This window comes from Parambassis ranga, chromosome 13 (genome assembly GCF_900634625.1).
Source record: "Parambassis ranga chromosome 13, fParRan2.1, whole genome shotgun sequence".
NCBI classification, from domain to species: domain Eukaryota; kingdom Metazoa; phylum Chordata; class Actinopteri; family Ambassidae; genus Parambassis; species Parambassis ranga.
In genome coordinates, this window is record NC_041033.1 from 5,365,549 (window position 1) to 5,393,163 (window position 27,615).

At 42.5% G+C, this 27,615-nt stretch overlaps 3 protein-coding genes across 3 annotated transcripts in view; 2 read left to right on the top strand and 1 right to left on the bottom strand.

Annotated features, from left to right (window-relative positions):
- Positions 1-218: 218 nt before the first annotated feature.
- Positions 219-10,446, bottom strand: fbxo46 (F-box protein 46). Its single transcript, XM_028419850.1, has 3 exons — positions 10,026-10,446; positions 3,950-4,565; positions 219-3,876 (listed from the first exon to the last, which is right to left on the bottom strand). Exons 2-3 carry the CDS (start codon positions 4,427-4,429, stop codon positions 2,065-2,067), a joined length of 2,292 nt encoding a protein of 763 aa, XP_028275651.1. The 5' UTR covers positions 4,430-4,565; positions 10,026-10,446; the 3' UTR covers positions 219-2,064.
- A 1,248-nt stretch (positions 10,447-11,694) lies between these two features.
- Positions 11,695-19,583, top strand: coq8b (coenzyme Q8B). The gene is made up of 16 exons (XM_028420551.1): positions 11,695-11,799; positions 12,298-12,479; positions 12,561-12,684; positions 12,815-13,023; positions 13,449-13,515; positions 13,812-13,886; positions 14,233-14,352; positions 14,450-14,535; positions 14,609-14,749; positions 14,829-14,910; positions 15,632-15,725; positions 16,089-16,230; positions 16,856-16,963; positions 17,055-17,120; positions 17,338-17,424; positions 18,820-19,583. Coding segments are annotated over exons 1-16 (1,890 nt in total). The 5' UTR covers positions 11,695-11,798; the 3' UTR covers positions 19,126-19,583.
- A 1,601-nt stretch (positions 19,584-21,184) lies between these two features.
- Positions 21,185-27,615, top strand: part of numbl (NUMB like endocytic adaptor protein) — a 45,382-nt gene continuing 38,951 nt past the window's right edge. Inside the window, exon 1 of the mRNA XM_028420403.1 lies at positions 21,185-21,481. The gene's annotated coding sequence lies outside the window, so the exon portion shown is untranslated. The remainder of the gene's footprint in view (positions 21,482-27,615) is intronic.

Consider the following 27,615-nt stretch of genomic DNA (forward strand, 5'->3'; position numbering starts at 1 on the left):
AATAAAGTTCTCTTACATTTTGTTCAAAGCTCAACTTACTTTGGCGCAAACTGAATCAGAGAAAGGTGGATGTGCAGTTGACTACATATCATGTTTTCTTTTAGAACCCATTCAAAGTGTTGATTCTTGAATCACTCAAAACAGCTCTGATAAGATATGAAAGTGTTTTCAGCGCAGACATTCATTAGTTTTCAGACAACACGCAAACCAGGCAGTGATTCAGATTTCCAGTTTTAATCATCACTTCTGTTTTTATTTAAGCAGATATTTCCCATTAGCATTGTACACATCTGGAACCTACAGGTGTCCCATGACTACCCAACCATCTTCCCATCTCCATGCAGAGTTTCAGCATCATTCATCACATCAGTTCTTCAATGTCCAGTCTGTCAGCTTGCAGGGGATCTGGGAGTGTAAAAGCAAGTTAGAGGGGAAAGGAGAGAGAGAAGAAGAGGTGTTTTTTCCCAAGAATGAAGAGTCTGAGCCATCACCAGGCACTGTTCATGTTATACTCCCACACAAGAGTTTTGGGTGGATCCAGTAGAGCTAGATGGAGTCTGTCAAGCATGTAAAATCTATCCACTTACAGGGTCCTGTGCAACTCCCAATACTCTTAATTCATCTGTGAGGTATCTGACGCCTCAGTCTCCTGCTGGGTAGGTAAGAGGTAGGGGGGCTATTAAGGCTGGAAGCTGGTGTAGAGAGTTTCTGCGGTCTGTTGTGGTTGCTTTCACCCACTTAAAAGCATGAATGACGGCTTTGGCAAAACACTGCCCTCTGCCGAACTGGAGGACGGAGGAGGGAAGGTGGAGCACAGGAAGAGAGCTGGGGGTTCACACAAAGATGGCATATTTAAAAAAAGAAATACATCTTTGTAGGTGAAGTCAAGTGACAGACTGATACAGAGAGAACACAGTCTTCAGAATAAAAGCAAATACAATAGCAAACATTCTCTGACACACACCACAATAACAGCAAAAAAAAAGAAAAAACAAAAACCAAAATGGCAAACAAGCAATTCAATCAAACCATACAAAGTGACATCAGGCCTTTCCAAAGTGACATCAAGTTTCTCTTTTAATCCCATTCAACCCCCCTGATCTTAATCACGTCTATCTCCCATAATTCTCTGTAAACCAGAAAGTACTCCTCTTTGTGGCTGGTCATCAAGGTTAGGGTCCACTCTGAAACAATGACAAGGGTCTCACGTCTCGACTGGTCTCAGTGAGACTGTGCCTGTCAAAACCAAAGGTATGGCTATTTCAGAATTAACATAAATGACACAGGCAATGATTTCAGCAGCATTATCAGGGGACTGATCAACATCGTACAATACAGCACATTCAGAAAAATAGAAATGCATGGTGCAGGACAGGTACAAATGGCAATCTTGTACAATGGAAAATCAAGTTTGCTTTATACAATCACATTTCTAAAGCGATGCTGAACATTCCACCACTGAAGAGATTTACATCTGTTGGACTCAGTACAGCTCATTCCTTAAAGCACCATTGTACAGCTAACATGGAAGTTTGTGATACAACACAGAACAATGAACAGGAGTTGGGAATAGTACGCAGGCTCTAGGGCATTACATTTCTATGCGTCACTTTATGAATGCTAATCTCAATCAAATACACTGCAAAGTTTTCACACAAATGACCTAACAATGATGTGCAGAGTTAGACAGAAACCCAAACATTAAAAAGGTGAAAAAGGAGCAGAATGACAGCAGCATGAGGGGACCCTAAACCTGGTATGCAAACATTGCAAAGTAGCCACTCTGGATCACAGTAGAGGAGAGGGATTTGGAGGGTTGGAAAAAAAAAAGGCAAGGAGAGTGACACACCTCTCTTCCTTCTTTACCTCTCAACCTCCTTCTGCTGAGGGCAACTATGAGAAAGGAGTGCTGGAGCAAAGAAAAATAAAACAGTCCTGGAGTGCTGATTCCTCCTTATACTTTTCTCTGCTCCCCTGTTGGTCTCTGACCAGAGATAAGGGAGAGAGTAGGAGGTGTACAGAATGAGATGAAAGTTGGTATCAGTGAGGTGTATTCTTTCCTCTCTACCTGGCCTGCTCCCTCCTGTCCTCCCTCTTGGTGCGGATAGGCTGAGAACCATCAGCAGGCTGCTGGACCCAATTATTATCATGCAGCCCAACACGGCAGCCTGGTGTGTCCTTGTCTGTACGCCGGCAGCACATCCAGTAGGAACGTCCATAAGGCAGGTCATGGTGGTAAGGTTTGGGGTGCCAACGGCACAAAGAAACATCCCCACGCTCATACTGTCGCTTACACTGCTTGCAGGGGTCATCCCTGTACAAAGGGTCTTGATTCCAGCGTGAATCTACTGCCCGCACACCATAAGTCTCAATCAACACCTTAAAGTAGTGGCAGGTGCACTTGAGAGCTGCCAGGGAGCGTGTTGGCAGGTAGCTGAAGATGTTGACCATGATGTGGTCAGGGAGCAGTAGCATGTACTGTCGTGGTTCAAGGAGCCGCTGGATCTGAAAGCGGATCTCCAGGAAGTCATGGGACACATGGCGGTAGAGGCGGCACAGTGAAGGGTCTGAACAGTCTTCCCCAACTCTAGGGGAGTCTGGTCGAGTTGCCCGCTCCCCTGAGCCTACTGCCACACCTGCCCCAGGACTGTTGTTATTGGCACAGTCTAAAGAGCACATTCCTGACCCACTGCCAGTGCCAGTTCCTTTTACATCTTCCTCTTGGCCCCGAGGGGACTGAAGGAAAAAAAGCTGTCCAGGAGGAGGATCATCTGATGAAGGGTCAGTAGAGCTTCCAACACCCCCACCACCCCCTCCTCCACTAGGCATAGCAAAACACACCGTCTCCTCCTGCACATTCTCTGTACTGTCCTTGCCATAAAACACACATTGGTCCACAGCACCTGTGACCACTACCTCGACATGGAAACCAGTCACTCGCTCCCTTCCCACACCTGCAGCCTTCTTGTCTCCAGAGGAGAGCTCCTGGGCTGGGTCTGGGCTGCCGCAGGTTGACCTGTCTGGATGATGGTCTCCATCTGCTTTGGGAGCAGCAGTTGTGGCTGCCAGCAGCAGACTACTGGGGTCTCTGGACGAAGGACTGACGAGCTGGTAGAGGTCGCAGGTGATTTTTTCTTTGGCCCTGGCTGCTGCCTGATTACCCCCACCACCACAGCTCATAAACATACAGCGGGATCTGCCAGCTGGCTCCAGCTGAGACCGTGGGTCCAGATTTGACACTCTGAAAGCTATTCTAACCTCACCATGACTGTGACTAGGGGGTGGAGGAGGTGTTGCAGTGCCAGAATCGCCTCCTCTCCTGCGCTCTCTTTCTCGATTAGAAGAGTCTACCCCAGAACCAGAGCCCAGATGGAGCCGATTGTCCAGGTTTTGGGACTCGAAGTGTGCGATGGCCTGGGCTACCCTGCATGACTCCTGCTCCTCTTCCAACTCCTGGTCTGTCTGAATTGGAGATGATGGCTCCTTGACCTCTTTGGAGGGATGGCCATTTGAACTGTCAGACACAAACACCATAGGAGAGGGGTCTGACACTGTGCCCCGGAGTAGAGTGTGCTGGTGGGATGTAAGGCCCTGACTGTGAGTTGTAGCAGGGGGCTGGTGGAGGTGTTGGCTCACATTAGCAGCCACAATCCCCTGAAGGGCCATGGCGGTCCTCTGCTCAACCAAGGCAACCATTTCTGCCACAGAAAGTAGGTCTGTTTCATTCACCCCTCCTAGTTGTGGGTCATCCGAGCTAGTAGGTCCAATAGAGGAGTCAGGGAGGTGTGAGACTTGGGAGCGTGTCGGGGGGTCATAGGATGAGCATCGTCTCCGTCTTTTGGCTTTACTACAGTCAGTTGCCCAGTTACCTTTAACCTGTAGGAAAGAAATCATTCATGTTTAGTTGAATAATAAAATCCACAACAAACAAATTCATTTGTTTCCCTACCTTCATAGCGCTGGGTCTTGGTTGGCCTGCTCCACTGAACTGGTGTGCAACAAAAAAGGCAATCTTCTCCTTGGTGTTGCCTGGCTTAATAACATACCAGGTGTCTAAAAGCACACGGCCATCTTCCATCTGGGACCCAGACGAGGGAGGTGAAGGAGGGGATGATGGTGGCTGAGTGGCCTGGCTGGGTGTCAGAGAAGTGGAATCAAGCTCAGGTTCAGGTGGAGTATTTTCTGAGCCCACATCCTCTTCTTCTCCAGTCTCTTCCTGCACCCCCACTATCATCCCAACATCTTCACTTCCATCCGCTGTTCTTCTGGCACTTGGAGAGGGGTCAGTTTTGCAGAGGGAGGGGGACCCTGCCCCACCACCACCTCCACTGCTGCCCCCTGAGCCTGGGCTCCTAGCTTTGTTCTGGGAGTAGGTGCCGAAGGGGCGTGGGCACCACAGCCGGATGTGGGAAAAGGTGTCTCGATCCATCAGGATGCAGACCACCGTGACATTTCGGCATCTACGCTGGCCAGAAAACACCAAGAGCTCTCATTGTTGGCCCTGTGTCCCGGTGCCAACCTGATGCCACAATGACCAAGCTCACCAGCAGCACTGTGCATACAACCTGCATCAACAGGATAGAGAAAAGGTGGGAGTACAGTTGAGGAGGGGTGAGGATGGAAAAGAGAAACGACAGAGAGATTTAACAGCTTAATCAATAGTAACACAGCCCATATCTCTAGAGCAACAATGCTCCTCAGTGCCAGGATTAATTTAGATAATCAATGTCCGAATGAGGCTGTATAGTTGCCTTGAGGTATTTGCACAGGGTGTTAGCATTCCACACCACCAGCACAATCACTCAACTGGAAAGAACAGTGCTATCATCATACTACTATCAGCTAATCACAACTGGCCAGCCCACTACTTTGCCCAAACTTGATTAGCGTTTACATTTGCTACTGTGTACCATGATCATTCCCCCCACTTTGGAGCATTAAAATTAAATTAAAGAGATTCAATTTCAGGTTTGGGGTCTGTGGCCTGCAGATGAAAGGGATGAAAGATGGAACACAATAGCACCAAATGGACTCTCATCTCTTTCTCCTGCTCCTCTCTGCATCTCAGTGCTTCAAAGAGGACTTGCTTAATAGGAGGCAACACAGGGAGGAGCATGCAGGCATATGCTGGACCTATTTTTAGAACACATCAGGAGGGGGTGGGGTAGGGAACTGCTGTAGATGTCCTCCTTGTCCTCACCCCTTTCTCCATGCCAAAAACCCTATGCTACAGGCTAGAAGGGAAAGCCTTTAGTTTACCCAGCATGCTTTGCTTCTGCAGGGATGCCAGCTGTAAGGATTGCCAGGAACGTGCCGGCACGCTTAAGGAGTGAAATAAGTGGCAACAGAGCAACATGTCTGGCACACTGTGGCTCTGAAAAGTCTCCCCTGCATCTAAAAGCAGTTCTTAAACCCACATTTACACCCCAGCTGTGAATCCCAAAGTGCTCTTTTTAAAAGCTACACTGTGTACACTAGATGATTAAATGAAATAATATAAAACTGGGCAAGAGTTTGGATTTACATCAATTGACAACAACTGACTCAACAGTAGTGCCATGACATGCAGCAAACAAACAGACCAGCCATTCTAGCAGCCAATATAAACTTTCATTGACATTAGAGAATTGGTTATAATTTGTTAAAGCGACTGTCAGTAACAAACAAGAACAACAACCAGGTCAGACAAAAGTACTGAATCATTAAATTGATTAATTTAGTGCTATGAAATAAAACATATCAATCATGAGCCCATGTGAAAAGGGAAATGTGGGAACAAGAACCAGTTCTTCTGGTAAACACTGTGGTAAAGTATGGTCTTTCTCTACAGTAAATGACACCATCTTTGTGTAGGTGTGGTGCATCTCCTCATATCTCTGGGTCCAGGTATGTAGTCAGCCCCAGAAACAATCTAGCAAAAGGCTAATGTACTTGTTTAGAAGTGTGTTGATCAGTGAACCTTTACTTTGTTTGTGCTAAAGTTTTGTTTTGTTCACTGTGATATTGGGGGTGAGTTCTTTTATGAGTTCTCTCAAGTGTTTCTTTTACCTGTCCCTAAAAAGCAAGGATATAAAATAGCATAGCCTACAGTAAAACACACCAAAATAAAACTGGGCTTACTAATGGTAATATTATAAGTTAGTACTGTCTAAAAAGTAAAATTAGTAATCATGTGCTGTATGTAGGATTACACCGCTCACTGTAGAATTACACCATTCACATAGGATGTTTTTTTAAGTAGACAATGGCCAATACAAGCTACAATTGCAGCCCTTGAAAATCCCACAGTTCTTTAAATGATCAATGCACAGCTCTTCAAATAATGTTAGGTATTTCAGTTGATCAAAGAGATTATTTAGTAACTGATTGGTGCATGTGTTTAAGAAGTATAGTAGAAGCACAGTAGCCTGCTGGACTCCTTCAATCCACACACTTTAAAACAGGTCATTTGTTGTGTGCACTGCCTGAAACACTGAATGGGTGGTGCTTTGTACATTTGGACTAATGGAATGGCTAGGAGAAGTGCAAAAACCAAACACCGCCCACACAGTGTGGTGAACCAATTCAAATGCTCCCTCTATAATCACACAGCAACTCTGCAAAGAGCAGGCAGATTATACTGTTGTGGAAAAAAAGCTAGTGAACCTTTTCTACTGCTCTTTTATGACCCCTTACGACTATTTCTCAATCTATCTTTAACCAATTTTATTCTCTACCTCATTTAAAACCACTAAACATTTCTCCCGTCTTCTCACTGCACTATGCAATCTATCATTCATACCACATTGGATGGTATTGCATGAAGGAGGCCGGATGAGAAAGCATCTGCCCACTGCAACACTGTAGTATGAAGTCTCACACATGAATGCTACAAATCAGCCACCTTAACTCCAGACCAAAAGTTAGGGCGGTTAGGGAAATGGATGTCATGAAGAAACTAAGGAAGATTAACTAGAAATATTAAGATATATACATGACTATGGTCACAAAATCATTGTGTTTTCATCATCGACACAAAAAAAATATTTCTCCTTTGTGTTTTTGTACTGACAAACAACCAAATTGTGCAGCCAAAATCTGGCAAGAACTAGGACAGCTAGGCAGGTCCTGTGGGTTCCAGTAGGCTTCTTAATATTACTGCCACACTGCATGGAGGCTTATCTGTGCAGGGATGAATCCTCATTTTGGAAAAACTTTGTTTTCTCAGACCACTTTAGAGCCAAGCATTTTCACATGGTTTTTGTTTTGGAGAAATTTTTATTTTCATCCAAAAGCCCAGTTCTTGGGAGGGAGGCAGGGTTAATGTGGCCTTAGATAGCAATCACATTATTTTGTGTTTGGATCATTTTTGCTAAAAAAACAAAAACAAATAGATGTATTGTTCTGATATTACATGGTTCTTTTTTATAACAGCTAGTGCAAAATGTGCATCATTATAAGACTATTAAAATAAAGCCAAGACCAAACAAATAAAACAGAATACTGAAATGTTGTCTGAAAATTTTCTAACTTATATACTTTCCAGTGTCTCGCATCATCTAAGCTTTTGTTTTCAGTATTTCATGTGATTTCCTACAGTCGTTTTAAGTCAGTGCTGAGCTACATTTACGTTTAGTCCTCCCCATTTGAAATAGTTCCTGCAAATAAAGGCTTGGGTTTGGTTTTAAGCTTTCTGCAACAGCCTAATCCTTCAAATCCTGTCCAAGCACAGTGGCAGCCAGTGACACCACAGCAACACTATAGAGCCCTGGTCAGCACAGTAACGTTAGGTACCCGAGCAGTCTGACAAAGCAACTGTCAAAAAAAAGTATGATAACTTTCAATATAAATACTTAAGACTTCACCATTCCTCCAAACACAAGACTACACATAGCTCCAGATGAAGGCAGAAAGTGAGAAATGGCTCTGAATGGTCTGAATGACACTAGTTAGCATATTATGCAGTGATAGTCCTGCTGAGCTCCTACAAGAAAAGGTATACAGTACAGGTCAAATCACACTACAGATTAGTCTGTATTAGGCAGCGATATCCAGGTGCAGCAATTCTATTACTTAACCTACATACAGTGTGTATACACAGTGCAGTGTGTCAATAACAGGGTACACCATTTCTTCAGTGTCTGAAAGGTTCTGACTACATTTTTTGAAACTGCAAAATATGTCTGCGTACTGAAATAGCTTACTCATCCTTTTGTCAAAGTCAAATGCCTGTGGATTACTGCTGCAGTCAAAATGTGATAATCCACATAATACTCAGTACGTGGCTACACACTAATGCAGCGATGTTCAAATAAGCTATATGTAAGTTTATTAATATCAAATAGGTTTTGTGGCTCCGATTGTGATATTCAGTGGGAAATGGGCCCAAATGGCTCTTATAATGCTGAAGGTTGCCGACCCCTGAGCTAGTGAAACACCTAAGCATTCCAAAAGGTATAAACAACATATAAACAATCAGCTAATTTAGCACATATGTGAACACAGCCTGGAACTTCTGTATGCTGTTGCTTCATCGGCAACATCAGCATTTACAGTTATCATAGCAATTACTATCTTGTTTGCATAGTGACATATTGATGGTTTCTTCCCGCTACTTTAATTTTGATTTTTGGCTGGATGGGGTAATTTCACTATCCAACTCAAGAGCAGTTGCCAGAATAATTTCACTGTGGTAGGTGTATGTAGTTCCGAAAAGAGTACACTACACACCCATTAAATGCTATTTTTATGGTTCAAAAAGCTGTAATTAGCGAATCAATCTCTTAACTTTTGACTTTAAAGTTTGAAGAAGAGATCATCAACATCAGCCTGAAAAACACAAAATGGCCAGTTCTTACTATCCTCCAAAGCTGCCAAAGTTGTTTCATAGCGTTTGAGACAGTCAGGCAAAAGCTGACAGTACCAAGACATGCCAAAAAACCTTAGCTTCATATCACTCTCTGCATGTGCGCCTGTGAAGACAATACAACAGACGTGCAGCCAGCAGGCCAGCTCTGCTGCAAACTGTCAACACAACAATAGTGCTGAGGGCATTTTTCCAGCAGTCTGCCCAGGAACATTATATGAGAGCAGTCCTTCTGTCGGGACACCTGGGAAGATTGACTGACCTGCCTGCAGTGTTGTCTCTGAGACTGCATAGCAGTGACTGAGTGGGAGTATGCATGTGTGAGAATCTGATGTTTTTGCTGTAACATCACAAGTTTGACTCTGATGCAAGTTTTGATCCTACAATCTCAAAGGCCAAAGTGTCAACACAGAGCATTATCTCATTACACATCTGAGAGGAGAAAGGCAAATCATACAGTGCCTCAGAATATCACATCAAACAGCATTCCATGTTTGAACAGAAATTAAAACATGAGGTTTAATTACTCAATTGTCATAAAAACTAGTAGTGCTTTTTCAAATGGGCATATACACAAAGTAAACTACCAATCTTATGATGTGTCATAGTGAGCAGTCTATGCTGTGATGTAAATGTCTTTGTCGAAAACGAAAAGGCCCACAGGTCATTTAACCACTACTTTTTTCCTGGTTGTCTGAGATAACCTTATAACCCTATAAACTACCAAAACACTGCCAACTTCTCCCGTTACAACCAACAAGTGAGGAATCCCAAAAACAGAGCAAATAACAACAGCCCGCACCAGATAATCTATGTTGTGATATTAGATTTGACGGTCTTTAACCAAAAACTAGTTACCCAAGCACTAGCAAACAATTAGCTTACATAGCGTTCTAGTACAATGTTTAGCGTTTATTTGTCAAGTTGGACCTACTTTTTCCAATCCATTAATATTTAACATCAACTGACGTTGAGTTCCAAACCACATTTTCTTTCCAGTAACTTTAATACTTTGTATAGTTAATTAATCAGTTGTTACATACCGTAAACAGCTCCGTCTTTAGCTAACGAGCTTGCTAACTGCATAGCATAACTTACCTGCATAATAACATGACAGCGCCTGCTAGCAAGCTAGGATATTTAAAAAAACCTCAGCGTTATATTTTCGCGCCTCACTTACCGTTACAGTGTTAATCTCCACTGACAACCTGCTTGGCCTGTAGATTGTCGATGACAACTGTTTCCTTGCTGTAATTCGCTCAAACTAAAGCAGTCTGCCTGCTGAAATGCAGGTGACACGAGTTAACTACCCGTGTCCACGTAGCTAAGCTAGCTCACTACTGGCTAACGTCGACATTAGCCAGCAGCTACTTTCTATTATCAACCTTGTCTAGTGGTAGCTGCTATCGAAGCTTGAGTGCCTGTCAGCTCTCGGAACACAGTCTAGCTGACTGTACGCCTTGTTAGGACTCTCAGCAGTCGCTCTCCCACTATCTATTTAGAAGTGACACAAGCTTTTACGGTATGTTCTCGGGGATACCAAAATAATCAGTGTCAAAACGGCAAGAGGAGGAAGGCCATCTTGTTGACAAGCAGCTGCATAAGGCCCACAGCCAATAGCAGTGCAGAGTCGGTGGTGTGCCCATATATGGCGTCTCCACAGCTCCCTCCCTCTGCTGCCCCCTGCCCCCCTACACACACACACACACACACACACTCACACAGACACACACACACACTCACACAGACACACACACACTCACTGAAAAACGCAACTTAAAAGGTCAGTGTGTCAAAGACAGGTGCGAGAATCATTTTAAACACTTTCTAAAACACTCTACAGCTCATTAATGTTACATTAAACTAATAATAACAATAACAGTATTTTTCTATACTCAGTGTTTCCCCCTTCTGTGGCATTTTATTGTGTTTTTTAAATTCTAGTACTTTTTTTGCCTAGATCTGTGCTGCTGCAAAAAAATGTTGCTCTTTTGTTCAATTTTAAATCCACAACACACTATTTCTTACTGCAATGACCCAGTTTGCCAGGAGGGATCATTAAAGTTTCATCTTATCTCCCAAAAGCTGTAGGTGAGTAAATAAAACACATGCATCTTCAGCTGTGTCATTCATTGGTATATTTACACTGCAGGCTAGTACATGCAGTAGGTTTTAATTTTGTCTTCAGATGGGTAATGATAAAATAAATGTCATCATTGTGGTCAGTATGATTAACAGATTTGTGTTTTAAACAGGCTGGAGAAAAGCTGAAAGAAAGTAGCACCATACCAGTCCAGCAGAGGGCCACCACTGTAGGTAAACATTGGTTCTGCAGTATGGTAATGCTGTTATAATAAAGTTATTGTCATTGCACAAATTACAAACAATGCATGCAAGAAAAAACCGAGTTTAACACTGTTTGATACTTTTTTCTGACTAACTTATGGTAAGTAATCACATAGGTTAATTCTACGAAGCTGTTGAATAAGGCAGCAAATAGTGACCATTACTTAAAAAAATAATAATAATTGTGCATTGTATTCAAACGTATTGCCCTCTAAGGCTTGGTGTGTGCTAAAGTATCATATATGTATACAAGTAAAATACATATGAATACCTCAAAATTACACTTTCGTACCCATACACCACTTTACACGTGCAATGATAACACCCCTTTATTCTCATTAGACGCTGTTTGGTTTAGGTCCTCCTTGTCCGAACTGTGATTGGACAAATAGTTATAATTCAGCTGTTCATCATCTGACGTTTTACACTACTATTGGTTAAAATAGCAGGGTACAACCTTCGCCGTATTCTGATTTGATGCCGGTCAAGTCAGTCAAATTTAAGCTTCCGGGTGTTGAGTCGTTGCAAAAGACTCAACACTGGGGAGCGTCTGAAGAGGACAGTCACCGAGAAAAACAAAACAGCTGGAGAACACGTTTTCAGGAAAAGTGAGTATCTTAGTTTGTTAACAGCAGAATGTCTCATTCAGCAAAGTGTTTTCCAGCAGAAGTGTACATTTTGGATATAAAACTGGATGTAGCTAGCTTATGAGGCGACATTCACCCGTTACACAACATGGTTATACTAGCTGTGATTCAAGGGCTAGAAAATGAGCTAATTAACGTAATAATAATATGTATTACGTACATACGTACGTACTTTAATATTTAACATTTGTATTGCAGTAACCTGCAGCTTAACCTCCGTAGGCTGCACGTGTTAATGACACATTGGCATAACTTGAATATGTACATCCAAGGTTAAACGTCCTGGCCCTTTGTCCCAAGAATCTGTTACGTTATAAATATTTGTATAAATAAACTATTTTTACAAACATTGGTTCATTTTGTGTGGTGGGTTTAGTACACTTGACATTTTCTTCATTACTTCTGGTTCTATCATATAACATGTTACTGAACTCCCTGTCCTCTCCTGTCTGTATAAAGTGATGCTGGCAGAGGTCCTGCAGGTTCTCCGTGGGGCTGGTAAAGTGGGCTCTGCCCTGGTCACCACTCAGGGAGAACAGCTCCGATTAATGGCCTGCAACTCCTCACTGGGTGCAGGGGTCAAAGCTGCCCAAGATGTGGCGAATGAACTAATGGGCACTTTTATGGACGGGACCAGTCAGGTTAGTTTTACTGATAATTATGTTGACAGCTGCATATACAAAAAGTAATTATTTGGCTAAATCCAACCCAACTCTGTTTAGCAACAGTCAGTTAAGGAAGATGTGTTTCCGGATGCGGAAGGCTGGGAGAATATGGACCCTGATGAAGCAGGCAAATGGTCAGTGGGGTCTGAGTTTACCCCGGTGGAGCAAAGCCAAACAGAAGGTAGGTCTACAGCAGAGATGGACATGTAACATCAGCTGACATACACTGACTGACTAGATGTCACCGGTGGTTAGTAGAAATAGTAAAAAATATGGTTTGTATTTCCTTTTCCCTTACCTCTTTCTGTTAGGAGTGCATCCTAATCTAGGCTCATCAGGAGGAGGAGGAGCAGGCTGGCCTGGACAGCAGTCTCGCCTTCTCCACACCTCCCTAAGCCTCCACCGTTACTACACCCAGACCAGGTCTGTTCACAACACAGTAGTAGCCAGACTCACACCAGAGGACATCAAAAAAGCCAGGGAGGCAAAGCAGGCCCAGGTTAAACCTGTCAGACAGAAGGTTAGTTAAATCCATCTGCACATTGGTGTGGATATTGTGTCCCTCTGTGTGGTGGTCTCTTGCACATGCATAATTACGTAGTCAGAGGTTGTAACGTACGTAGTCAGAGGTTGTAATACTATTACAACCAGCAAGCAAATACGTCAAATACTTCTGTTGTAGTAGTTTTGAACAGGTAAATTGTACTTCCATCTACTTGAACTGTAAACAGTATTTTGGTCCAGACATTTATTGTCTGTAGTTTACAATAAACGCCCCAAAACATTTGCTGATGCTTCCAGAGGCTAATCATATGACAGCTGATGAGTTCCTCGATCACCAATAAATTGAAATCATAATGATGAATAATTATAAATAATATTTCTTACATTGTAAAATGACATCCTATAATATAACATTTTATCTGCTTGTTTGATGTCCTTTAGTTGAGTGACCGTGCAAGAGAGAGGAAAGTACCTGCTACAAGGCTCAGCAGGCTGGTTAATTTTGGAGGTAAGAATGTGTCATTTCACGGATCCTGTCATTGTCTACCATGTCTCAGGGCACAGTAGTAAAAATATGTTGTGACATTGTACAATAAGTTTTAAAAACAATTTTCATGAGTTATGATGCATAATTAAATTGACAACTGCTGATAAAGGGCTGTCCGAATTTGTAATAAAATGGGAGTAATATTGTACAGTTAGAACAATCATTCAAACATTCAATAATTGATACAATGTTTTTTACTCATCGGTTTGCATCTGTGGCAAAGGTCTGAATTGTTTGTCTGGGACTTTTTGCTACAGGACTGGCAGTAGGATTGGGGATCGGTGCTATTGCTGAAGTGGCAAAACAGTCACTGGGAGGAAAACAAAAAGGAGGTAAACATTTTGTTACAGTCTGTAAAACATTCTCTGGTCTGGCACATGTGCAATAGACAAGACATTTCTGATATTCCAGCACCTGAGAGGCTTTAAATTTAACATGTTATAAAAAACTCAGAAGAGAGATTTTAAAATGTGTAAAATGAACTGTGTTTAATGATGTACCACTGCCCCAGTTTTTATGCTCTCCTGTCCACTGTTGGCCCAGTTTTGTGCCAGTGCTTAGTTATTTACAGGCTGCAGTTTGGAGATAATTGCTTAGATAAATGACTCTCGTCATGCTACTACTCTACTAGTGTGTTGTGCCTAATATCGCTGCTGATGCTGTACTTGTATTTTGTAGACATGAGCGCCCTGTTAGACTCACCTCTCTTGTCGGAGGCAAATGCTGAGAGGATAGTCAACACGCTGTGTAAAGTTCGTGGAGCTGCACTCAAAATAGGCCAGATGCTCAGTATACAAGGTACACACTGTTGAATAGCTGTTCAGATGTCTTCGAAGTCAAGGGATTTACTTTCAGTGAAAATTACAGTATTCTGTTTTTTCTTTTTTTGCCTCAGACAACTCCTTTATCAACCCTCAGCTGCAGAAGATCTTTGAGAGAGTCCGGCAGAGTGCAGACTTCATGCCTGCATGGCAGATGAATGTAAGCATTCATGACACTCGATCATCTTATGCCTCAAAGAAAAGAGTTGTAATGTATGTTTCTGGTTATGTAGAAAGTTCTGGAGGAGGAGCTTGGTGCAGACTGGCGAGAAAAGCTCTCCTCCTTTGAGGACAAACCGTTTGCCGCTGCTTCAATCGGCCAAGTGCATCATGGGGTGTTAAAAGATGGCAGAGAGATTGCCATGAAGATCCAGGTAGGAGGGTGTTCACTAAATCCTTTTGTTGCTTTGACTTTGTGTATTGATTTGATATATCTTCCCATATTCATCCCAGTACCCTGGAGTCGCAGAGAGTATCCAAAGTGACATAAACAACCTGATGTCTGTACTGAAGATGAGTGTGGTGCTGCCAGAAGGTAACAAAGACATACACATTGAGTTGTTTAGCTACAGAAGAGTTCTTCAGCTATATTGTTAAACCAGGAGGAAAATCTCTAATTATTGGTTACTTTATACTGTTAAATGCCATTGGATATAAACCTGAACAAAGCCATGGCAGATGACTGTTGTTTAGAGAAAGTGTATTAATAGAACTTTCCTGAGTCAAATAATGTGATTTGTGCCATTTGAAGGGACCAGTACTTTCTGAATTGACTAATGAATTTATGTGTAAAAGTTATTGAAATGTTTTACTCCAGACACATCGTATATTTTTAATATCAGTTTAAACCATGAGGTGGTGCTGTAGCTGTACTTCAAAACTAGCTGTTTGCTTACTGACAGGTGATGTTGAATTACATAGATTTGTGTTGCTTATATTAGTTTTTGCGCACATACATTGTTTTTGGGATAAGCAGATGACCTTAAATGTAGAATTTGTGTACCTCACGACTTTATCTTGAATTTTGAAGATGACAGAAAATGAGACAGCAGGCTGTGGTGGTGATTCTCTCTTTAATTCATGGGCACAACGGTGCAGAAATACTGCAGAACCATGACCTAATTTAACGCCCTGTATGTCACCCCCATTTTAGACCCACACACAATTAATTTAAATATATTTAGAAAGAAACTTCGCTGCTGTTTTAAATGATGACATGGTCTCTATGTTGAGTTTTGAACTGTATTTTCCCACAGGTCTGTTTGCAGACAGTAGTTTAGAGGTTCTTCAGAGGGAACTGGCATGGGAGTGTGACTATAAGAGGGAGGCAGAGTGTGCCAAGAAGTTCAGGTAGGTTTACATGAGTAATTGAACTATAAAGCCTCCTCCAATGAAGCCTAGTGGTGTGCAGCTACATTTAGCTAAACAAAATAGAGACCACACCATGTCACCTTTTAAGTTACATTGAGTTACTCTATAATTAGGTAGCGGCTTCAATAACATGGTTTCTGGCTGCTTCTACAAACTGCTTATATTGCACATAATATACTGTAATGGAGCAATTTTCTGTGTCTAATAAGTGGTTTCATTCTACTATTACTATAGCTGCCGCTAGTGTTCTTAATATTATTCTGACTGATTGTACAAATGAAACATCATTAAACTTGAATGGGTGTGTTTTTTTATTCTGGACCATTTGTGTCTGGCCTCCAGATCGCTGCTGGAGGGAGATGAGTTTTTCCAAGTCCCTGAGGTGATTGATGAGCTGTCAGGGAGCAGAGTGCTCGCCATGGAACTGGTGCAGGGAGTCCCTCTGGACCGCTGTGTAGACCTGGACCAGGAGACAAGGAACTTGGTATGTGTTTTTTTTTGGTCAACAGCACATTTCATTTCCTAGAGACAAAGAAAAGGACATTCATGATCTGGACACTTGTGAACGTTGCAGTAAGAAAGGTGATGTATTAAAGAGCCACAGTTAAAGGTCATCACCAGTTCCTTATATATTTAGGTTTTAGTTTAGGTTTACGTTTTGAAATCACTGTTAATGAATGACATATGCCATAATACTACAAGTGCACAAATGAGCAGATGCATATAACTGTCAGTGAATCTCAAGAATATCTCTTGCTAGTAAATTATTCAGAAAAACATCAAACACAGTGTGAAAGTGACAGGAGCAGTGGAAATTATACTGTGTCATTGCAAAAGTGTGTGTTTAACAGTTGAGGTTTTACACTCGGAGTATGACTTGCAGTAAGGCAAACATCTTTAGACATGGTGAATGTGCAGTAGTGTATCATAGCGCCGTGAGACTGAGGAGAGTAACGTGCAAAATGGGATGAAGTCTCGACGCCTGGCTGAGATGTAATTTCAGAGGACGAAGGATATACATGATATACATATATGTGTAGCATTAAAATATCTCATTAATTACTTACAGCATGGTAGTAAAGGCAAGCCTCTTCTTCTCTCCAATTCAGATCTGTTTCAACATCCTCCAGCTGTGTCTCAGGGAGCTGTTTGACTTCAGATTCATGCAGACAGATCCAAACTGGGCCAACTTCTTTTACAACTCGGAGACCAACAAGGTGAGGAGACATTCATTTTGACTATATATTTACCTATATCAAAACAGTCACTATTCACGGCAGCTTGATGAGACTTTCATTATGTTTGTAGGTTGTTCTGTTGGACTTTGGAGCCTGCAGAAGCTACCCAGAATCATTCACAGATGACTACATACAGGTATCCGCACATACCAGTGACCTTCACATCATGACTTATGCAACAAGATTTCTCTGAATAATTTATTATTAGAGTATTTGGCTAAATTTTGCCGTGTTTGAGAAGATGTGTGTACATTACAAGCATACACACACAGCTACCTGGAGCTCGGTGAATGCATTTTCTCATCCATATATTGATTTTGTGTGTGTATGTTGTTATGCTGTTATGTGTTCAGGTGGTTTATGCAGCATCCGTGGGTGATCGAGCGACTGTTCTTTCCAAATCGAAAGAGCTAAAATTCCTGACAGGCTTCGAGGCCAAGGTGAAGTATTTTAGTCACTGCTGCTGTGCTCATTTATTTTTGATATGGTTTATCCTCCTCTGTCTCTTCTGTCTTCTCTGTGTGTTTGTGTTCCTTGTTGACATCCTTGATGCCGTTTTCTTTGCAGTGCATGATCTCCCAAATGGGAAAAGAATGAAGACAATGGTTGCTAAAAAAAAGCCCAACATTCAGTCCTGTTTGGATATTGGATGGATTTGTTTTATTAAATTAGATAAGATAAGATAAGATAAGATAAGATAAGATAAGATAAGATAAGATAAGATAAGATAAGATAAGATAAGATAAAACTTTATTAATCCTGAAGGAAATTCTTGTGCCAGAGGTATCAAGTCACAATAAATGCAGTTAAGTACAGAGTATAAGAGTATAAGTGTCACTATAATCCAAAAAAGAGTACAGTACGCAGTATAAGCACTATATATGATACATGGATACAAATATGGAGATGTAAGGTGCTAAGTAAACATAATATAGACAAGTGGAGGGAATGACAGTGATGCCTGACATGATTATCTAGCGCTTCTCCCTACAGAAAGGGGAGGAGTTATACAGTCTGATGGCCACTGGCAGGAAGGACCTCCTGTGGCGTTCTGTGCTGCTCCTCGGTAGTCTCAGTCTACCGCTGAATGTGCTCCTGTAGGACAGCAGTGTGTCGTGCAGGGGGTGAGATGTGTTGTTACAAATACTGAGGAGTTTCCTCAGTATCCTCCTCTCCGTCACCTCCACCACAGACTCCAGCTCCACTCCCAGCACCGAGCCAGCCTTCCTAATGAGCTTGTTGAGTCTGTAGGTGTCGGCCGTCTTCATCCTGCTGCCCCAGCACACTACAGCGTAGAAGATGACACTGGAGACCACCGAGTGGTAAAACATCTGCAGCATGGTCTGGCAGACGTTAAAGGACCTGAGTCTCCTCAGTAGATACAGGCGACTCTGTCCCTTCCTGTATATTGCCTCTGCATTTGTGGACCAGTCCAGTTTGTGGTCAATGTGGACACCCAGGTATTTGTAGCTGTCCACAATGTCCACGTTGGTTAGTTAAAGTTAGTTAGTTAGTTAAATTAGAATAGTAAATTGGATAGATTTGCATTTTCAAGACAACACAAATAAGAAAAAGAAAAACTACAGCAAGGTAGTGAGTTGGCAGTCTTTTACTTCAGTTGGTGAGCTGCAAAACTAAATACAGAAAGGAGAAGACAGTATCTCAGAGCAAACACCAGCTCTGAGCAGTGATACTGACAAATCTTTTTAATTTAATAGTGTTTGCCTTCCTGCTGCTTGTGTATTTGTTAAAATCGTATTTAGGTGGTTTATCATGTATGCAGGAACACTTGCACACAGATTCCCACTGTAACTCCTCTTCCTTCTTACTACCAGGCCTTTGAGGATGCCCACGTAGAGGCGGTAATGATTCTTGGCGAAGCCTTTGCGTCTTCTGAGCCCTTTGACTTTGGCACCCAGAGCACCACCCAGCGCATCCAGAGTCTCATCCCTGTCATGCTGCGCCACCGCCTCACCCCTCCACCTGAGGAGTCGTACTCCCTCCATCGCAAGATGGCCGGCTCCTTCCTCATCTGCTCCAAATTGAAGGCGCGCATACCCTGCAAGGACATGTTTCTGGATGTGTACAATGCCTACAACCGGAGGAGGCAGGCTGAGCAGGCAGCACAGGCCAGTGTTTAACATACACACAGTTGTTTCAGAACTGGACTCTGGTAAGAGAAGAGATTTGGTCAGACTGGGCTTAGACACCATGTGCTCTCATGAGATCCATGAGTGTTCTTCACTGTGAGGGTTCGATTTGTGGTGTGGTGTCATTCAGCATTCACTGCGGTGCGCCTACTCGTGTGACAAAAATTATAAATTGCTATAACATTAAATTAAAACACTATAAATATTACAAATTCTATAAATGTGTATGCTTGATTATTTCTGTCAGAGCAGCCATACAACACACGGCTACAATGTCTTAAAAGGCTATGTCTTGTGCACCCTTGTAAAAGTTGCAGCGTATTTCTAAGAGACTGCTTCTTCTGTCTTCAGGGCAGATAATAAGCCAGCAGATGCTGCCAAGTGTTCGCGTCTTTTAAAAGGACTTTGTGTGCTTCCTGATAAATTACTGAATAAAGCTTTCACCTAAATGTGATGCCTGTCAGACTGGATGAGCAGATTTTCAGAGGAATTAGAGAAGATGGTCTAATGGGAGCCTGCTGAGTAATGGCCTTGCATTATAAAAAGTACTCGGCTTACAACTTCTGTTGAACAGTCATCTATTTATTACTGAATACTTCTTTATTACTGAGATGTGTACTGTACTGTATATAGCAGAGTGCTGTGCATGTTTTTATGAAATAAATATGTGTATCTATCACAAATTGAGATTTACTGGCCAGTGTCAAAAGCAACAAGCTAAGGCTTTCTTCCATGTATTGATCTTTCCATTTCAGTTTCAGAACCATTTGGGAAATGTCAATGACTCGAGGCCATGTTTGACCTCACTGTTTTCCTGACAGCTGGGCCTAATGAGAGCTGTGCTCATATGATGTAATACCTGGACTCACAGTGGCATTGATGGGTCTAAGATTCCAGGAACTATTTGTGCTTTAAGGTACTGTTTCCTGTTTTGTCTCTGATCAAAGCACTACAGTGCTAGAGGACTGCTCACAGAGGGATGGGAGCTGAAGTGTGATGCTTTCCCTGACTTTTAGTCTATCTCCATTAGTGCTCGCTCCAGTGAGCTCTGTTACAACCTTTACAGTGCAGCAGCCACTGTTTATTTTTCTGAGTTTTGGGAATCGGGCCACAGTTAATGGCTGCAGCACATGTTAAAAGAAGAAAAAGCACATTCTTCTCATAGTTTCACGCAACGGAAAGTTGGAGAGTTTCTCAGCGTGTAAGAAGCAGCTGGATTCCCCTTATAGCAGAAGAGTATCGCTCCTTCTGGACCTTACTCTCAAACCTTTCATTGTGACTAGTGTTGCATGATAGGGAAACACTTGCTGAATGAGAAAATAATGCAATACTACAGCAAATCATCTGGTGCATGAAGGAGCACAAGTCACTGTGACTACAAAGGCACAAAGGTAAAGGTTCTGCCAGAACTCTGACATTTTAATGCGTATCTTTACAATTACTGGGGCATTAATGCAGCATCACTACTGATATTTATATAAATAAAATACGTTGGGTAAGTTTCTTTCAAACTACCTTATACCTATATAGACTCAAAATATTCAGTGTAAAAGGTGTGCCAACAGACAGTTGCTATTTTCTTGCAGGCTTGAGTAATATACTATTATCAAATAATATGTTCAAACATTTGCATCAACATGAGTGGCCAATAAATAAAGGAAGCGGTCCAGATAGAACTCATTACAATTATTTCTGCAGTTCTCGCAGCGCTGTCTGACAGAGAACAGTGGATGTGAAGCACCTGCTCCCTGCTGGCTATAAGGAACTTATTCTTTACAAGCACAAAGAGAAATTTGCCTTCAGGGAAGCTTGGAGTAACACGTTTCCACAGCCGTGTGGATGCCGCACAGTGGCGCAGTGGAGCAGCAGAAACAAGGACCCTGCGTGGTTTTTTCCCCCCTTTCTGGAAAACATCAATGGGGAGAGTAGATTTGCATGTCCGGCCGTCTGTGCCAATGGGCGCACTGGGAAGGCTGGGTTAGCGGGTGGAGCCGGGGGAAGCAGCCCAGTAAGTGCACAGTCAACAACCAAAGCATCCGAGATTACTACAGAGACATCAGTTTCCACCGAAATCACACTTGAATCCGGGAATCGGGGCTCTTTCTTTTATTTGGGTTTGATTACATGAGTAAGACAGAATTGGTGTTTTATTTGCGCGCGCGTACGAGCACCCACCAGGTTGATCTGGGCAGCACGTCGCCTCCGTACATCGCTTTCATAGTGCGGATGAAGAATATTTGGTGAAATTACCAGTCACAGATTGTTCTTCTACATTGCATATTGCTGTCCGGGGTCCTGGATTTCCACAGAGGAGGAGCGGGGAGCCGATCATCCGTCGTTCTCTTGGGTGAGTTCACTGGATTCTCTGACACTTCCAGGGTTTTGATGTCTTTATGGCGTTTTTAATTCATCACTAAGAAGTGGACTATCCGCTCTGAGTGTTACTGAAGGGTTGGTGAGTTTCTTGTTTATAAGATAGAACTGCAACGTTTTTCATATGGATCACGCCAGCGGGCCCATATGTGTGAAATGAATGAAATGTGGCAGCTCCTGCCTTTAATAACGGTTTGATCCATATCTAAACCTACACACACAATACCGGCGCACAGATAGTGCCAGTGGATGTTATCCTAAAGCCATAGTGCCTTAGCTCTAACTTTACAGCCCCATCATTGAAATATATCTCCTCTTATGGTCCTATTATAGCGATTATTGTCAGGAAGTGAGCTTTATTGCGTCATTATTGGCGTGGGAATGAGATAATGTGCTGTCATTTGAGCTGTGAAGAGTCACATTGACTGTTGGGCAATGTGTGGTCCATAGCTTTACTTCACATGTGGTGTTTCTAGGCATTAACTCCATGGCTGCATGGCTACTGAAACACGTGCCCAGAGTTTAAAATATATGAGATCATAACTCTACCTGATTTTACTCCATCTCTGTCCATTGCATCATGCTGTGTGGTGAATTGTGCTTTGTATGCATGGTTGCATCAGTTTTAAAGCTCATTCATTAAAGCTTATTCTTCTTTGTTTGGACAAAAGGTGTTCTATGACATGAATGTGAGAGCAAAAGTATTGCATCCAAAGTGCTGAGTTTCACACACACACACTCCCTTAAACACTTGGCACATGCCTTCGTATACAAGGGCCTATAATGCATGCGGCTCTATTGTCTGTGGAGCTCCATCTGTTCCATGACATGGCATTCCACAGACAGCCAGTCACGCTGTTAGGGGGTGGTCTGCCCTGACCCACTGGCTCAGAGTGAGGACAGAGTCACGTTGGGGTGTATAGAGTGTAGGTGAAGGGCTCAGGGTGTATCAGCCTGGGTGCAGGGATGGCTTTTGAGTTGGTCGCCTTAGATTGTTGGGCAGCAGTGGCTCAGTGGTATAGCAGGGTGGTGGTTCAATCCCAACTCCTCCCTAGTCACTGTTGTGTGTCCTTGGGCAAGGCACTTTACCCGCATAGCCTCCAGTGTACTCACTGGTGTATAGCGGTTTAGGTCACTTTCATTCAAGTGAGGCAAATCGTCTTGTTCCTTTAAAAAGTTTCTCTGCTCCCCCAATTGGCTACATGTAGTGGTCCAAAGCTTGTGTTGTTTGAAATGTTAGATTTAGTCATTGGCTGGGGTGGGTTCTGCCCACTTTGGTGTAAGGATGTGGCTAAAAGAAAGAGTTTGCTTTAGAGTTATGGTTGGAAAAGAGGCAGAGCTGATAAAATTTGAAGAAGCTGCTGAACGTACAATTGCCTCTAATGGAGCTAATCATTGCTGCAACTCAATCATTACAACCAGAGCATAATTACACCACCCCCATCCTCACAGCAGTACCCACACAGAAATGCATACACACACATGCACTCACACACTCCATTTCCCCTTTTCCACTGCTCTGATTGCTGCATTAGGACTTGGCTGCCTTTTGTTGTCCACACGCACACACACACACACACACAGGGGGAGGGTTGGCCCAGCTGAGACCACAATACAGCAGGGATCAAAGGTCATCCAGCTGGCCAATCAGGATTGTTGTCTGGGACGGCTGGTGGTGGAGGAGGGCGTTGCCCCCTTTGTGCTGGTCAGGGTGGGACTGCTAAACAAGCAGCCCCGCTTCCAGCCCCGGCCCAGCTACTGCCGGCAGCCATCCTGTGCTTCCTGAGGGCCGCACACTCCAGCCTCTATCAGACTGCAGGCCAAGCAGTTGTCCTGTTTAGAGACGGTCCTCCATGATGCGTTTGTGGTGTTTTTTGTAATCCAGCTGCTTCTTGAAAACTTGTTTATGGAGTGAGATTACAAGCATAAGAGGTTAAGAGTGAAACTCTAAAATATGTACACAAATCTACGGAGGTATTTTCTCAGAGGATTTACAGTGTACTGTAGGTATTATGCGCTTGTGTACTGTACATTTGTAACATTTGCATGTGTGGGCGTTAATGAATGAAACCATACTCCGAAACACAAACACTTTAATTATTTACAGAATTCTGTTCCTGCCTGTAGGATGAATGAAATAGAATAAAATAACGACATTTGAGGTGCTTAAAGGAGGTAAAATATGAGAATGGTGGGGGGACAGGAAGAGGAGAGGAGCCAGAAATTACAGTAGATGAGATAAATGAATCAAGGAGGAGAGAGAGTGTGCGGAGGAATGGAGAGGAGGAGACAATAAAATAAGTGGGAATATCTGGCTGATGTCTTGGCTCTATGCTTGCTGTTTTTAATTTGGGCCAAAGGTTCGTCTCCACATGTGATCACGTCAGTCTTCACTGAACTCTGACCATGAAGATCGCAAGATTTACATACATCCATGACATCCTCATCTTTCTTCTCTCTTCACTTGCAAAGACACACACACACACACCCTGCTGTCTGATGCCTAAGTGCCTTCAGTATGTGCTGAGTGGAGTTATCTGATTTCTGCAGGCTAGTTAAATGCAACCACTCCTTTGGCCCATATAGTTCCATTACTGCTCACACTAATGGCACGCTCATATGTGCATAGACATTAGTCTATTGTTTTGTCTATACATCTGTTTAATGCACATATATGTGCTCCTACTTGTGTGTTTATGTTAGACTAGATTGATTAATGATTGGAGCAATGGATTTAAATGCCTGTCTTGTGGACACTCATGTGTGAAGGCAGCAATTTGTGTTTTCTGTGGGACTGATCATGCGTGTACAGAGGGATGCAGGCTGGCCCGTGTGTTAGAGTGAGTACACGCCTGTTTCAGCAGTTTATGTCTTTGCTTCAGTGGCGTTTTTTTCTCTGCAGATAACGAGAAAAGTGGAAATAGGTCTTTTCTCAGCAGCCACAACTCTGAGTGGAGCACTCGTCGCAACTAATAACTGTCAGTTGCCAGGGTTGCATTTATTATATTATTGGTCTCCTAATTTATTTATTTTTTTCTTTGTGATGGCCTATTTTAGCCTGTTAAGCTGTGGAAGTTCAGATGAAAGGGTGTAATAAGAGACCTGCAATCCTTTTATTTATAAATATATATAAAAAATAGAATGCTAAAAGAAGCCACTGTAACACCATCCCTCAGGGCCGGATTTGATCCATACCTTTTTTCCAGGCTTTTAGCTGCTGCTTTGATTATTCCTCGTCAATTGATTTCACAAGGTTAGCTCTAAATGACACCTGGCACCCTATAGAGATCCAGTGCAGAGTGCTTTTAAACCAAACCCTTCCTCTGACATGCAAACCAGAAGTGCTGTCTGCCAACCGTGGAGCCCATTTGTGAAACAGCTCACAAATCGCTGTGACATGAGGTCGGAGACACATGGCAGGCTGTCAGAATTAACAAATAATTAATTATGTCCTCCCCTCCATTACACTGCTGAAAACAAATCTTAAAGGGGAAACACTGGTTGCTCTATTTTAAGTTTAGCAAGAAATTTAAGGGCATTTAGGAAATTCTAAAGACGCATGCAGTATATGTTATTTTTTAAAAGAAGGCACTTGTTGTATTTGCTGCCTGGGTTTTGTTGAGCATTTTGTTTAAACATGCTGTTTTTGTGTTTCTAGTTTTTAAGCTATGGTCGCCTGGTCCTCTGTCTCTACTGTAGCTTTGTTGTTCTAAAATCCCAGAATGCCTTGCAGTGCTCACTTCAGCAGAGAGCATGGTCACATTTCCTGTTAGGTACACAAACATGAGCATGGGACCGTCTCATTGAAGTTAGGAACAAGATGATAAATGAGAATATGTTTGGAATGTTGAACTATTCCTTTAAAGACGTGTAAAAGTTGATCTTCAGGAAGTAATGGCGCTCTTTTTAGCCATGTTTCCTAAAGATTACAGCTTTCCTTGCACAGGTTATATGACATGTATGGCAGGATAAAGCTATAAAACATGTATGCTTTGAACTTTCCCAGGATTAAATAAACATGATTGCATAATAAGGATTCTGCACGTGATCTATAGAGAGATGGTAAATGGGACCAGATGGCCTATCGTGACTGCATCAGTGGATGGCAGTTGTTAGTTTCTAATCTTGTGTTATTTACAGTACCCACAGCCCACACACTGATTTTTTCTCTCCCCTGCCTGTACAGTACCTGTGCTGCTGAGCTTTGATTTCACAGAGCAGAAAAAAAAACAGATTTTAATATGATGTCTGTTTCTTCACCGAACTGTTTCAGAGTGACACTTAGGGAGACAGATGGAACTAAAGCTAAAACTTCCAGCACAGAGTGGCCCATTCAGTGGGCTGTGAGTGAAGAGTGGAGAGTAGAAGAGGAAAGAGAGAGTGAGGTGGGATGGGATGAAAGAGTGGGGTCACAACAGGCGATGTACATCTGTGTGATGTGTCCACATGCCTCTGTGTTGCCTCATGTCTTAAGCAGAGACCCTTCATCTATGTGCTGAGATTTCATTTGCTCTGGCAAAACACATCTAGCCTTCCTCCTCCCTAGTTGATTTCCAAACAACCAAGCTGTATGGAGCAATCACATATACATTATGGATTTGCTTTTGACTCTAATGTTCAAAATTGTCAGTCAGGTTTTCGTTTGCTGTGTTGAAAACATACACACGGAAATCAGGTGGATCAAGCAAGAAATATTTGATTACTTGATTTGATTACTTTGATTTCTATAGTATCTATTTGTCTCTAGTATATGTTTGTAAATGTTTTGCACCAATAACTTTTACTATAGGCCTACTAGTTTTGCTGCACTGATAACCAACAAGGACGTTTTGTTCACAAGCTCTTAAATTTCCTCTTGTAAAGATTTCTATAACGTTGCACAAATCCACCTGTAAAAATAACTGGCCGTGGAAAAGAATAACTGCTGTTAGTTGGATGTGTTATTTTTGGTGCAGCTAGTTTGTGGCTCACCTCCCGCTCCACTGCTTGTAAAACGCAGAGGGATGCCACGCTGAATGTGGCAGCGAGACTCTCAGTTTATAAAACCTTCTCACTGTTTGCTGGTGCTATGACTCATGGTTGCTATGGCGAGTAGCTCTGACAGCAACGCAGCTGATTAGGAGCATCTGACTCCACATGACTGTACGTCCTTCATCTCTCTCTCTCTCTTTCTGGCTCCTTCAGTCCATCTTCCATGAGTTCTGCCTCTTTTTAGTTGTCTTGTAGTCTTCGTCTCATTCCTGTAATCTTGCTTCTGTTCTCCTTTATTTTACAGTTTGTTCTACTTTTCTGTCTTTTTGCTATCTGCAGCTCTCAACCATCTTTAATATACTTTATGAAGATTTTTGTTATCACACCATCCTACACTCTCCTCTCCTTTTCCCTCTCACTCTCAGTCTTCTCCATCTGCCTGCCTTTCTGCAGTACCCAGCTGCAAACCAGATGCGGCACTTTCTTCCAGCTGTTGGCATCATGATCATGAACAAGAGAGGAATAAGATGGAAATGAAAGACAGCAGATATTTATTTTCATAATACATATGAAAAAATATATCGTAAAGATGGAAGGAAGAGAACCCACACCAGAACTATGGCCAAGAACAAGATTGCTAGAAAAATATACTTAATATCCTCATATATATATTATTATATACCCTACCAGAGAGAAGAAATACAGATTAGGAAGTACCAGAAACACCTTGTATATCCCAAGAGGGTCATTACAGCAGTGCTACTGAAGATAAAAGTGCTACAAAGTGGAGTGAGGTCACTGTTCAAGTCTTGCAGTAAGTACCAATTATGACATTAGGAGCCTTCATTCATCAAAGAAGATGCACATGAACTCTGTGTACATGCAACCTGCATGTGGCCTCTCCGGGGTTAACTACTCCCTGGAGATCTGCCCTGAGAACTAGAAGCCCTTCAAGGCATTTTTATGTTCAAATAAAAATGTACAAGCAAGACATGTTGCATAAGCAAGTAAGCTCATAAACAGAGTGACAGAGCATTATACTGTATTTATATCTGGGTCAGATAATAATATTATTTTGTTTTTAGTTGAAAGTAGAATCTAACTGCTGCTAGATTTTACAGCTAATGCTTGTTAATT

Bases quoted from the DNA above. Each gene is read 5' to 3' on its own strand.
- coq8b (XM_028420551.1), top strand. The intron at 12,685-12,814 runs GTAGGTCTACAG...TCTTTCTGTTAG, and splicing joins GGAGCAAAGCCAAACAGAAG to GAGTGCATCCTAATCTAGGC. The intron at 14,536-14,608 runs GTAAGCATTCAT...CTGGTTATGTAG, and splicing joins TGCCTGCATGGCAGATGAAT to AAAGTTCTGGAGGAGGAGCT.
- fbxo46 (XM_028419850.1), bottom strand. From the start codon at position 4,429: ATGGATCGAGACACCTTTTCCCACATCCGGCTGTGGTGCCCACGCCCC. The intron at 3,877-3,949 runs GTAGGGAAACAA...TCTTTCCTACAG, and splicing joins CAAGACCCAGCGCTATGAAG to GTTAAAGGTAACTGGGCAAC.